Source organism: Urocitellus parryii, chromosome 2 (assembly GCF_045843805.1).
Source record: "Urocitellus parryii isolate mUroPar1 chromosome 2, mUroPar1.hap1, whole genome shotgun sequence".
Classification (NCBI taxonomy): Eukaryota; Metazoa; Chordata; class Mammalia; order Rodentia; family Sciuridae; genus Urocitellus; species Urocitellus parryii.
The window spans coordinates 114,236,808-114,250,783 of record NC_135532.1 but is presented as its reverse complement, the minus strand read 5'-3'; the positions used below and the strand labels follow the sequence as shown (position 1 = coordinate 114,250,783).

General features: G+C 38.7%; 1 protein-coding gene across 1 annotated transcript in view; it reads left to right on the top strand.

Annotated features, from left to right (window-relative positions):
* Nucleotides 1-13,976, top strand: part of Lekr1 (leucine, glutamate and lysine rich 1) — a 175,402-nt gene that overhangs the window by 139,742 nt on the left and 21,684 nt on the right. Inside the window, exon 12 of the mRNA XM_026392929.2 lies at nucleotides 2,255-2,554. Coding sequence (XP_026248714.2) covers nucleotides 2,255-2,554 — 300 coding nt within the window. The remainder of the gene's footprint in view (nucleotides 1-2,254; nucleotides 2,555-13,976) is intronic.

Genomic DNA, 13,976 nt, shown 5'->3' with positions numbered 1-13,976 from the left:
CTGAGTTCCCCTGCCCATCCTCCCCTCACCTTGCAATTTCAGTTGCAGAACTGGGCTGTTGAGGATCCCATGGGCAGAGGAACACTGGAAAGCAGGCCTAAACTTGCTAGATGGTTTGGTTTCTCACAAGAAGTTGTAAGTCCAAATTTTTATAAGTGAAGTCTCCTGATTTTTAAATGTTAACTGCCTTTAAAAAAAATCAAAACATATGGCCAGGTGAACCTCCTATCCTGCTCAGTCTCAAGGTCACCTCTCCTCTGGGTGAAGAAATCCACTGTTCAGACCTACAGTGACCCTCTTTCCTTCTGGACTAACTGCAGAAAATAGAATATTAATTTATAAAATGACCAATTGTGGTGAATAGATTTCTCTCAAGAATTACTCCTTATGTAAATTTAACATTTGAAACAAATTTGGATACATAACTCTTTTAAGTAATAGTTCACAAAGCCCTTGGAACTTTGGTCTATAAATGCCTTCCAGACTCTTTGTGGGCTAGTTTCTTGTTTTGCTAATATTTATAATACGACAATATCTGTAGCAGAAGTAATAAGGATATGTTTCATCAGAAGTATCTCTGTTCTTCCTTGTTTTTCTGTTCTTTGTTTAGTTTTTTTTTGTTTTTGTTTTTTTTTTTTAAGGAGAAAGAAAACAGTCTTTTCCCTTCTAAAGATTTCATGCTTCCCCAGGTTATTGTCTCATATTCATCTAGAAGCCTCAAGAAGCAGTACTTTTTCACAATATCTGGATATTCTCTAGAATTTCACTGTCCATTATGGTGGTCATATGTGGCTACTAATAATTCAATTAAATTAGTTAAAATTAAATAAAATTTAATATTCAGTTCTCAGTTACATCAGTCACATTGAAAGGGCTCAGTAGCCTATACTGGCTTTCAAGAGCCTATCCTGGTCATCCCCTTCCAGCTCAGTCCTATCAGTGGTATTACAGTGGTAGCTATGTTGAGAGTATTCACACCATGCCAATTAGATTCATATTTGACCTTTTTGTGTGTGGGGAGTCAATTTTAAATATTTACCGGCACACTACTTCAAAAACCATATGTGGCCAGGCAAGTGGTGTATGCCTATAATCCCAGCAGCTCAGGAGGCTGAAGCTGGAGGATTGTAAGTCCAAAGCCAGCTTTAGCAACTTAGCAAGGCCCTAAGCAACTCAGCCAGACCCCGCCTCAAAATAATATAAAAAGGACTAGGGGGATGTGGCTCAGTGGTTGAGTTCCCCTGGGTTCAATCCCCTGTACCAAAATAAATAAATAAATAAGTGGCTAGTGGCCTCCATATTGGATAATGCAGAATATTTCCATCAGAAGTTTTGTTGGGCAGTGTTGCTCTAAAAGGTGAAGACAGACAGAAAGGAAGAAAAGAAAAATTATGTCAAGGGAAACTTAATTGTATGATATTAGTAGAGTGTAACTGTGGTGCCCCCCCTTCCTGCATCTCCAAATATCAGGCATTTTGAGGTCCTGCAGCCAACCTAGCTAGGTCCAACCAGGCCCTTAATCTACTTTGTCAGGACCTGAGCTATCCTTGGCAGCTCAATGTAGTCACAAATATTATGTATTTCCAAGGCTACCCAACTGATCAATGTGATACCATTTTAGGTGGAAAATGAATCACACTTTTTTATTATTTTTTTAATTTATATATGACAGCAGAATGCATTACAATTCATATGACATACATAGAGCACAGATTTTCATATCTCTGGTTATATACAAAGTATATTCACACCAATTCATGTCTTCATACATGTACTTTGGATAATGATGACCATCACATTCCACCATCATTTCTAACCCCATGACTCCCTCCTTCCCCTCCTACCCCTCTGCCCTATATAGAGTTCATCTGTTCCACCCATGTTCCCCTTCCCTACACCATTAGGAATCAGACTCCTTATATCAGAGAAAACATTTGGCATTTGGTTTTTTGGGATTGGCTAACTTCACTTAGCATTCATTATCTTCTCTAACTCCATCCATTTACCTGCAAATGCTATGATTTTTATTCTCTTTTATTGCTGAGTAATATCCCATTGTGTATAAATGCCACATTTTTTTATCCATTCATCAACTGAAGAACTTTTAAAAGAAAATATTGAAGACCTATGGATGTCATGGGGGTTTTTTTCCTCTAGTTAGAAGAACATACTAGAGTAACCCTCTTAAAAACCTGGATCTCTGTAGTTATCTAGAAACTATTGCCTACAAACTAATATGATGTTTATCTTACAGATATCTGACTTAATCGCAGGCGCTACTAGAGACCTAAGGCTGGAAGTGACCACTCTTAAAGAAAAACTCCACAAATCCCACATCCAATACACAGAAGAATCTGAGTCAAAGAAAAAAGAAATTGAAAACCTAAAAAAATTGGTTGCAGAATTTGAATCTCGTTTGAAGAAGGAAATTGACAGTAATCATTCAGTTTCAGAAGACTTGAGGAAGGAAATGAAACACAAGTCAGATGAACTGGAAAGAGTATTGTTGGCACAAACACAACTGATACAACAACTTAGCCGGTCCCAGGAAGAGGTAGGATGCAGATCCTGGTACCTTTGCAATTAGCGTAATACATGAACACAAAGGGTAGCGCTTGGTGTCATGGCAAGTATCTGGCTCTGTCCTTAACAGAGCAGTCACTTAACCTCGGGGCCTGGCTTCCTTTGGTGTAAGATGAATACACGGAACTATATAATCTCGGAAGTTCCCTCAGTGCCCAGTTCAGTTTGCAAATGACTAAAATCTCTAAGCCTAGGAATCTTTATGTATTTATGTCTTATTTGTTTTAACATTGACTCATTGCTTAAGTTAAAAAGATATTGAATAATATAAATATAAATTTACTTTAGTGTTTTACATTTCTATCAACCTAAACTCATAAGGTAATTTACATGCTTTAGTCTTCTTCCTTACATATGCTTAATCATTTCAGCCATGTTTTTATTTAGACAGCTTGGAAAACTTTTTTCTACCAAAGTCTTATTTCTAAACTGATAAGTAGTTTAGAAATAGGGGAACAACTAATTTGTTCTCTAATCACCAACATCTGTTATATTATAATATTTGATCCCACTTACGATAGTAGAGCAAATAAAGACAAATGGAGGTAAATTCTGAATGTCAGTGAGAAATAATATTTTTGCTGGTTTTTCCTTAATTAAGGAATAAAAGTAATAAAGGAATAGTAATATCAATTATTAACAACAAATATGCCATAGTCTTGCTATATTTAAGTTATCAACTAAAATAGAAAGTTTATGGCATCATTATAACTACAAAGTAAACCTATCCCAAAGAAATATAAGCTAAAATATGGAATGGACAAAATACAGGTTCAAGAATAATGCCCAAGACAACTTTATAAAATAGAAATTACTTACCTGTTCTGGATGGGGAACTGATTGAAAAGCTTGAAAAGCTTGAATAATTCCCTTAAGGTTATTAAATTTGGTGGAGCCCAGATTCAAAGTTGAATCTCTTGGTATGATGTTTCTTCTTTCGGGAAACCTAAGTTCTAGTCAATCTGCTTCTAAATTTCAAGGTGGCCACATGCTATCTCCTGGCCTCAACTATCTACCTACTTACTACTTTTAAATGGAAAAACAAACCAAAACCAATTTTCATGCTCTTACTCCTCTGGATGGTGAGGGGATCAGGGGATTGTCTCACCTCCCTAGCAAGGGAGCCTCTCCCAAGCCAGGGAGGAGAGGAGGACAGCAGAGTGGACTGAGTGCCACCAGGGAACTGACATGCCAGACAGCAGTGTGGCAGTTCCAGAGACCAGGCAGCAGGTTAGAGGGGCAAGAAGTGGAGGCAATGAGTTAGGGGTCTGAGTCCCAAGAAAAACTGTGATACAGGAAGGAGGAGTAACTTAATCAGGACAGGTAGAAAGAGATGAAAGTGTCAAATTCAGAAAATATGAATTTTCCTCTGGGTGCAAGGCATCATGCTAAGTGAGCACTGGTGACATAATTTGGAATAAAACTGATGTCTGCATTTCCGGCCTTCAAAGAATTTAAAGAAAAACTTTCATGAGTAATTAAATTCTCTCTAGAGGAAAGAACGATCTAAACAAATATAGCTATGAAAAACAGGCGAAAAGCTAGGTAATTTGCCTTAAGAGCTTGTATTTATTATGTATTGCTATGTGACAAATTATCTCCAATTCAGAAGTTTCAAACTATAAAATTATCATTTCTGAGGGTCTCACCAGACCACATGGTATCAGTGAACCCAGAGGTGAGCAATCTTACCTGAAGACCTAGATGGGGGAGGCCTGGCCTCCAGCGAGGGTGGTAGTGGGTGGGCAGAGCAATGGCCTCCAGCCCACTTGGATGATTATGCACAGGATTTTCTTCCTCACAGGCTATTGACCTGAGAACCTCTAGCTGTTGGCCAGAAGCCCCCGTAAGCCCTTGCCACAGGTGGCTCCTTAGACCAGTACTGGCTCCCTTGGGGTGAGGAGGCAGAGGAGAGAAGGGTGCCAAGACAAGAGCCGCAGTCCTTGTATGACCAAGTCTCCAAAGTGCTATCCCACTGCCCCCACTATGAGGCAATGAGCCCAGCCCACACTCAAGGTGAAGCAAGCGCACAAATTTGACCATCAAGACTGCAGAAACCACTGGGGCCATTTTAATGGCTTCCAACCAAAGGCCCTCTGGAAGTGATTTTAGCAAAAGAAATCAGATTGAAAACAAAGAGATTTTGCTATCACACAAAAGAAGCTACATCTGGACCTGTCTTGCTCTTTAGTTACAAAAGAAAGCCACTTAGAAATGGGGTTTCATTTAAAATACATACTGACTGTTAAAAGAACATAGTGGGTTGGTATATAAATGGTCATTGATCATCACTAGAGAGGAGAAAAGGATCATCCCTAGAATAAAGAAAGCTAATTAAAGATGAGCATGGGGCAGCTATGGGAGGAGAGGGTAGACTAGATCTTCCATTGGAAGCTACCAAAGTGTCACTCCTAAGGTAAATAATTAAAACTTAAGTGTAAATAAATAAGGCTATTCTCTAGCTAAGCATACCAAAATCCAGAATATGCTTATGAAAATAGGGAATGGGCCAATAAAAGTAACAGGATTTATGAGCCAGAAAGCATAGAAGCTGTGAATAGAAGCATTAAAGTGAAAAGTACTATTTTCTTTTTTGATCATACATTCCAGACACTTAAATTTCTTGGATTCTAGAGAAATGAAGCTGCATTTAAGTGAAGAATAAATTCCCATTAGAATGAAGAATTAATGGTCTAATAGGAGGAAAGCGCTATTCCCTTCCAAGTGGCCAAAGAAGGGGCAGACTTTGCTTTTAATTGTATGAAGACAAGTTCTCCAGGCTAGGCTCTGAAGGGCAAGACAAGCCTCGCTAAGTAGAGCAGGGATTATTGAAGCCACAGTAGCAGCATAGGGTATAGCAAGAGAAAGGGTACAGGCCATAAACAGAGAGAAAATGGAAAGTAAAACTGTACTGGAAATGTAACTGTGAACAAGAGCCCCTCAAAATTCTTGCTGGGGAATAGACACATACATTAAAACTTTGGAACTTCAAAAACAAAAAAGGAAAGGAAGTTAAGAAGAGAAAGTCAATATGTTAAAGAATAGCAAGTTGTCATCAAAGCCAAGTTAAACATGGGCACACGCTTCCAGGGGTCAGTCTGCCTTCATGCTAGTTCCATGTAAATTTTATCAAGAGAATATGGTCTCATGGTTATGGCCTTATTGTGAGCCAGGGAAAGAACATGGCAAATTAAGAAAAAAAAATCTAAAAAGCTCACATAAGAGAACCAAAGGAAAACCAGTGCAGAGGGCTCAACATTTTTGTTGTTTTAAGACTGTAGATAAGGCGCAGAAAGGAGCAGGAATTTTAAATTCTGCAATTCCTATAGCCCATCCATGATGAAAGATATTCAGAAAATAATCCTCTTGGTTAAACATGGAGAATTGAATCTCTACTTCCATTTTGCTGCCACAGAAATGGGGGGAAATAATAAAAAGTGATTAATCTACAAGGGCGAAGAGAAAAAGAGGAGTAGATGCCAGGTGGAAAAGATGCCGCTGGACCTGGGGGCACACACCTGTGGTCACAGCAACTCTGGAAGCTGCAGCAGGGAGATTGAGAATCCGAGGCCAGCCTCACCAACTTAATGAGACCCTGTCTCAAAATAAAAAGCAAAAAGGGCTAGGGATGAAGCTCAGTGGTAAAGTTCTCTAGATTCAATCAGAGGTAAAAAAAAAAAAAAAGGAAAAAAAAAAGATGTTGACAAAATTTTGGAAAATGGAAAGCAAATGGCTAAGAGGTGGCTACAGACCATTGACTTAGGAGTCTATAGACTATTGAGACCCTAATGTCTATGGTGATAAGACCAGGGGATCCAATGGAGCAGACCTAAGTAAGTGATAACACTGGAGGCTCAGGAATTGGAGACACCAGATACCTCTGAAAGAGGGACAGAAGAGAGAAGCTGAAAGCAGGAGAGCTTGCAAGATTGTAAAGGGAGCAAGTAGATCTTGAGGTGGCTTCCCCAGTCTCCATGCAGCCTGCAGGATACTAGAGGTTCATTCTCTAGTAAAATTGGATGGGAGAAGCACTGGATCTGAGCATACAAGACAGCAGAGTGTGGGGTGAAACAGGAGCCAGAGAGAATCTGCTTGTTAAATAGGAGAGCTCCCATTCCCACCACACACTCAACTCCCAGAACACTGGCCAGCAGGTTTATTCATCAGTAGGCAAGAAGTTGGAAGAGCCCTCTCCAGGGAAATGAGCTGCCTCAAAAGAAGATATCTGTGTATTCTGACCATGAGGGGGCCCATGAAATGTCCAGGTCCATGTGCAATCTACCTACTCTTGGGTGTACCAGCCAGTAAGCCCTATCCATGCACATGGAGCTCCAAGTAACATCTGGGAACCCAATTTTCAGCATGAACAGCTAAAGATCTCCAAGTGTTTGAGAAATATATCTACTATGAAGGACAGAAACGAGAAGTGAACAAATAAGGGGAAAAAATGAAGAAGAACTTAGAAGTAACAAATACAAAACCACACATGGGTCAGAAGAGTGCTTCAGGAAAAAGATATAATGTGGTGTTATAACACAACACCACAAACTGGGTAAATCATTTTAAAAAAGTCTATTTTGGCTCATGATCTGGTTGCTTAAGGCCAAAATGTCATATCTATTGATGGCATTTTTTTCTGGCAGAGTCCTGAGATAGCACAGGACTTCACATGGGAAGAAACAGAGAACATGTGTGGGATTGCACACGTGTGTGTGTGTGTGTGTGTATGTATGTATGTATATGTGTTCTGCTCTCTCTTCCTCTTCATATAAAGCCACCAGGATTCAATCACAAGGGCTTTACCCTAATGACCTTATCTAATCTTATTTGTTAGAACTAAAGGATGGGCCACACACAAACTTCATGGATCAGCACAGCTGTTATTCAGGAATGGAGTCACACCTCTGATGGACCCACTTTCCTTGTGGAAACTGAGCCACTGGCCAAAAGGCAGTTTGTGCTTATATAGGTTATACTGAGAGGTAACTTAATTATTGACAGAGTGTGTCTAATGGAAGATCTGGGGTCAGCAGTCAGTGGACCAGATGGAGGGTCTAGGATCAGTGTTCAGTATTTATCTCTTTCCCTCCAGGGTCTCATTGCACTGTCACTGGGAAAGGACTTATTTTGGGAAAAAATTAATGCTTGGGCTTCTTCCCAGAGATTGCCAGTCTAGGCTTTAGTGGATATGCCCTCCCCAGGGTTTGTCTTGTCACTGGAAAAAGAATGTCTTGGGACAGTATCAGTGTTGTCAGTGTGCTGCCTTCTTCCTCACTCCCTCTACCTGAGCCACACTATTTTGGAGTTTGTCATTTTCCATATCCAACATTCCAAACTCTGACAGAGATACATGAACCAGAATGGCAAGGTCTCTAGCTACTTCTTGCTGAGAAGGGATAACATACAGGGGCCTTCCTTTCACAGTCCTTCAAGTGAACATGGGGGACATGCAGAGGGGGAGGTGTGGGGGAAGTTCTGAGGCCATCACAAACCATGTCAATTCTCTTTATGAAGCTCCAGAAGATCAGACAGTGGGTAGCGGGAGGAGAGACGTCTCCTGGCAGTTGTGGCTGAGCTGATGAATTTATTAAGAAACTGTAAAACTAGGGAGAACAAATATATTATACAATACGTGAAGATTAACTGGTTTGCTAGGTTAGGGAAACAATTGTAATATATAAAATGAAGACTAATTAGCTTACTAGTGATAGGAGAATAATGTAATGTGAAAGGTGAAGACTAATTTGTTAGTGCTAGTAAAGTGATTTTGGCATGTGACATAGCTGAGGACTCTGTTATTCTTAATTAAGGCCCACTCATATTTAAGGTGTTCTTCCCATGATTTCAGGGGTCCAATTCCTTTGGAGCATTGCAAGCATGATTAACCTTGGAACCATATTCTCCTCATGGTTTAATCATTTCCACCCTGCTTGACAAATTATATAAAACAAGAACAGGGATACAATTAACAGTATTGTTATAGCTAGGAACCCAGATGTGTGTGTGTAAAAGTACTTAAAATAGTTAAGGGAAGAAATTCCTTCAGCTAAACTGCCCCCAAATCTCTTCATCATTAAAAGTGGGTGTTTTTGCATTAACCATGGCCAGAACTTGGGATCGTAATTTTAGCACATCCAAAGATGCATTATGAAAAGGATCAAGTCCCTGATTAATATGTGCCTGAATATTTTCTTTTTCCTTCTATTAAGCACATATCACCAGGTTTCAGTAAAATTCTTTGAAATTGTTGAATAAAATGAGTTTTCTGTGTCTGCTGGTACAGTACCACTGCTGCAGTAGATGCAGAGGCAATTATCCCAGCCACGATAACAATACCAGCTATTAGCCATCAGATAAAAACATTTAGCACTTTTATAGGGAGCCATGTGACTACTGACCTTTTTGGGAATCATAGCAGTTTGTCCTAGACTCTGCCATATACTCTGATTGACACATTGTTTTAGCACACACTTCTCACATTTAGCATAATATATGTTTTGTGAGGCATTATATTGTACTTGAATAGGTCCAAACAGTAAACATAGGGATTTAATACACATGCTGTGAGACAGAACTCCTTATGAAAGGACATATTAAGATGGGTAACATTGTTAAACTTACTATATTGAAAATCAGCATTTCAGATTCGAAAACCTCTACCGTATTCCAGGTGGTCCTGGATACATTTAACCTTGTCTCTTACTAGTCTTCCCTGATGGGTTTTGTGGGACAACAGATGCCAGGGAGTCCAACTGAGTTTGTAAAGTCTTTACCGAATTGATGACCTGTTGAATATCTGCAATAACCTGTGCTGACTATTTTTATAGTGAATGGAGGTTCCTAATCCTGCTGCTCTTGTATTAATCCCAGTGGACGTTTTTAGCCCCATGAATAGGGGAATAATTTGGGGGCTTTCCTGTGTCTGGTGTGTGCTGTTATTGGAATGGTTAGGATTTGGTTGTGAGATAAAATGTCAGTTTGAGGAGTAAGAAGATTAAGGTAGAGAGGCCAGTCTAATTTTGGTAGGCAGGGATAAATATGAGCCCCACAAATGGAAAAAACTCAGAACTTGGGAAGCATCAGGATTGTGGAACTGACATAGGTGTAGGTCTTAAGTTCCATCAAAAGAACTCTTGTCTATGGCTGCATTTTGGTTATAACTTTTTGCTAGGTGTTCAAGATCAAGCTGGTCAAATTGACCTTGTTCCTAACTGCTGTTAAGAATCAGCTGAGTTTCCCCAGGGGTCACTCTTAGGGAACTTGAGAGCAGCTTCTTAGCTCTTTTAGTGCCATCTGCTAGGTAGGGTCTCCTTGATGAAGTGGCTTCCCTTGGAAGCATCAGGGGTGTCTCCCTTCTCCAGGGACCCTCCCCTTTGCAGCAGGTGCACTGATTGGCTTTCTGTTCTCCAGTGCACTGATTGGCTTTTCTGTTCTCCACTGATTGGCTTTCTGTTCTCCTGATGGGGAGATCATGTGGCCCAGAGTTGCAAAATTCCTTAGAGAAGTTCTCTCGTTCCCTGGGTTCAGGCTGACTCAGAGGGCAGGAGCCAAATATTAGTTTTCTTGGCCCTTTTGTTTTAGCCTTGGTCTTTCAGCCATGGTCTTAAACATCCAGCAAGCCAGTCTCACCAATCTTAAAGTAAGAGTACTGGGCTTTAACTTCAATATCCATAACCTTACAATCATTTATCTCTTCTATTAATTGGAGTCTATATTAGTACTAGAAGTTAGCCTTATATCTTGTCTATTCTGTAAAAGGTAATGGCTTATTACCTCAAATTAACCCAGATTGTGTGCTCTTGAAGCAGCACCTCTGCAAAACATTAACAGACAACAGTTACAAACTTCACAAGGAAAACATAAAATGAAATTAATAAGAGTAAAAACATATTTAGTTTGCGTAATAGCTATCTTGAATTTTATCTGAGTTATACATTGTATCCCTGTTTGAGGTCACAGTAATCTTTACAACAAACATCAGTCTTTTGAACACAACTTGAAATGGAGCTGAAGTCCAGTCTATTTTGGAGGCATTGTAACATGCAGTAAGGTGGGAGATCGAGCCTTATCTCAGGAGGTGCTCTTGGCAAACCTTAGGTAAAGTGTTCTAGTTCTGAAGCTAATCTTTGCCTTTTTCTTAAGTGCCATTTTACAAAGTTTGCATATATTGTTTCCTGAGACTATACGAATGTTAGTTAACACAATATAACATTACATTTAAAACATGTATCAAAGAAAGCTAAAGAGCTTTTAACTTTCCTTTTATGTGGGAAAGTGGCAAAATGCTTTCATGTTTCACAAAATTAACCTTTAAATAGTTCAGGCTCTGGTTATCTTTTAGAAATACATTTACAATTTTACCCCAGTGCAAAAAGTAACATAAGGTTCAGGTCCAGTTACAGAATATTAAATGATATAAATAAATCCCCAGTAAGATTTACTATTCTTATTAATCTAAAATTACCACTACAGACAACTTTAGTTTGGAGAACACCAACTTGATAAAAATGTTCTTTGAAACCTTTTGTTTTAAAAACTAGTACATCTGGAAGACATGAACATATTTAGTATGCTATAATGACATTTTTATATTAACTAAGTTTAGCTTTTAGAGGAAAATTTAGATTCTGTAATGTAGTGTAATACTTGAAAATAATGGTTGTTGCTGTGTAACCTGTGTTGCATAGATCTTAATTCCTTTAAGACCACTTGCTTCAAAGAATAAAACTTAATACATATTAAGAGTAAATTAGTGTTTTGAGAAATTCTTGTCAGTTTAACATATAGATTAAAACCTTGGTTTTATATCAGTACATTAGTATTTGACCTTAGGGAAAAACCTTAAATAGCTTTAACTGATTGTTTTATTAACAGTATTGTTATAGCTAGGAACCCAGGTATGTGTGTGTAAAAGTACTTAACAGGGTTAAAGGAAGAAACTCCTTAAGCTAAACTGCCCCAAATCTCTTCATTATTAAAAGTGGGTGTTTTTTGCATTAACCATGGCCAACCCATACCTCCAACTTAGTTACACATAAGCTTGATGAAATTTGCCCTTTACTTACACAAACCTTCTTATCACTTACTTAGACCTTCATGTTGTTTATTTCATCACACAAAGACTTTCTTACCCAGAAACACTTTCTTTTTCCTTCTACTAAATATATTTCCATATCTAGAACCTTCTAATTTATCTTTCATATCTGTTGACCCTTCTTTTTGCTTACAATATGAAACAACCCTTATGAAATTTCTGAATTTATATTATTCAGAAGAAATACTATGTCATTTACAGCACTCTAATTGAAACAACAGTTGAAACTTTTAGACCTCTTGTACATAGAATCACATCTCTTTGCTTACAAATCATGAAAACACAATGTTCACATTTATCACCCCATGGAATTAAAGAAGTTAAGAATATTTGATGTTATATTTAATAGTTAACATTTTAACTTTGCAAATTAGTTAGATGCTTCTAACACACATTTATGAAGATTAATCCCATATATGTCAAATCTAATTATTGATTATAAAATCAAGGTATCAGACAGGTGTGTTGAACAACATTCACCTCTTCCTTGTTGAAGAAAAATCCTAAAAATAATGGATTTACACATTTACATACTCATTTGTATACCTAATATCAACTGAACCTTTTAAACCACAGGAACCAAAGGTATTTGTATCCATTTGTTAAATTTTAACTTGTGAGCTCATTCATCTATATGACAGTTTTGATACACAAATACACACACATAGATGGGACAAACATGGAACAAACAAGCAAAGGCCTTATAGCTTTGTAAAACCTATTAGATTGAAAGCTAACCCTTGCAAATTGGCTCTGAACAAAGCAGAGTGTAAAAAAAAACCTTATAAGTTGGATAAAATATTTGATTTAAAAAAACGCATTAACCTCACATGTAGGATCAAAATCATGAGGTCAAAAAAATATAGAATTTTAAAAAAAGTTCTTGTTGGGGAGGATTGATATCACCATTAATTATTTTAGTAAAGTAGCATGAGAGAGTGAGAAAGAGAGAGGAGAGAGGAAGAGAGAGAGAGGAGCCCTAAAATCCTTTTTTTCTGTGCAGCCAGAGAGAAGTTAAAGGGATACTTTTTGTTCTTCAGGCCGAATCAGTCTCTACTTAGTTTGCTGTTTACATTCCCATACAAGCTTCGGCACAGTCTTGCCAGGGAAATTGCTGCCTAGGGCTTTTTAATTTTGGTGTTTTTTTTGGGGGGGGGGTGTACCAGGGATTAAACCCAGGGACACTCCCTAGCCCTATTTTGTATTTTATTAGAGACAGGGTTTCACTGAGTTGCTTAGTGCCTCACTAAATTGCTGAGGCTGGCTTAACCCCTTTTTTCTCCAGTTGGTAATCAGGCAGGTTGGATGTAGAAAATTATGAAACATTATCTCCCATTACTTTTGAGGATGAGGCTGCTGGGTATTTTTCCTCAGTGGCAAACAGGTTAAATATTTGCTCCGTAGGTAAGTTGAGGGTAGGGGCTTGAAATAAGGCTCCACTTACATGACTTTGGGTAGGATACTAATGAACCTTTTGATAATTATTTTAAATTAAGGGAGGACACTTACCAGCTAGTTATGCTCTTAAAATCTCTTCAGAAGGGGAATATTTGCCTGCTGCTTAGCCGTTCACCATCCCTATAACTTGGGGCTCCTCTAATGTATTTTCTGAGGTGACAGGCAGTGGAATTTGGGTCTTCTTGTTCCAACAACTCAGTGTATGAGACTTAGGAAGCTAGCTCCACTGAGGGGAGGGGTATTTTTCCCTGGGGACAGTCCACCTTCCAGTGTCCCCATTGCCTACAGTTAGGTCAGGGCTTGGTGGGGGGCCTTGGGTTTGGGCAGACTTTTGCCCAATGTCCAGTTCACCCACATTGGAAACAGGGCCCAGGAGATGTATTAGAGGGTCTGGTGGGGCCATGAGCAGCAGTGGCCTTTCTAGTACTGTGGATGGCTGAGGCTAGGAGCTGATGTTTAGTTTTAAGATTCTTTTCTTTCTCTTGTTTGGCCTTGTCTTCCCTGTTGTTAAAGGTTTGGAAGGCAGTATCTAGACGTTGCTGCTGGGAAGCTCTGGCACCCTTCTCTAACTGCTTAAGCTTCTTATGGGCATCAGTGCAGACCTGCTGATAAATTGACAGGTAGAAAGAGAGTATCAGCAGGAATATGAAGGTCTAGGTGGTGTATTTGGTAATTGAGTGAAGAAAAAAAGAAAGCTTGGAGGTAGGGAGCCTCAAACAACTTTGACATTCCGTAAATTTTGCCAATCTATATATAATAGGTAATTTTTTTTTTATGAATTTCTTTTTTTTTTATTGTTGGTCGTTCAAAACATTACATAGTTCTTAATACATCATATTTC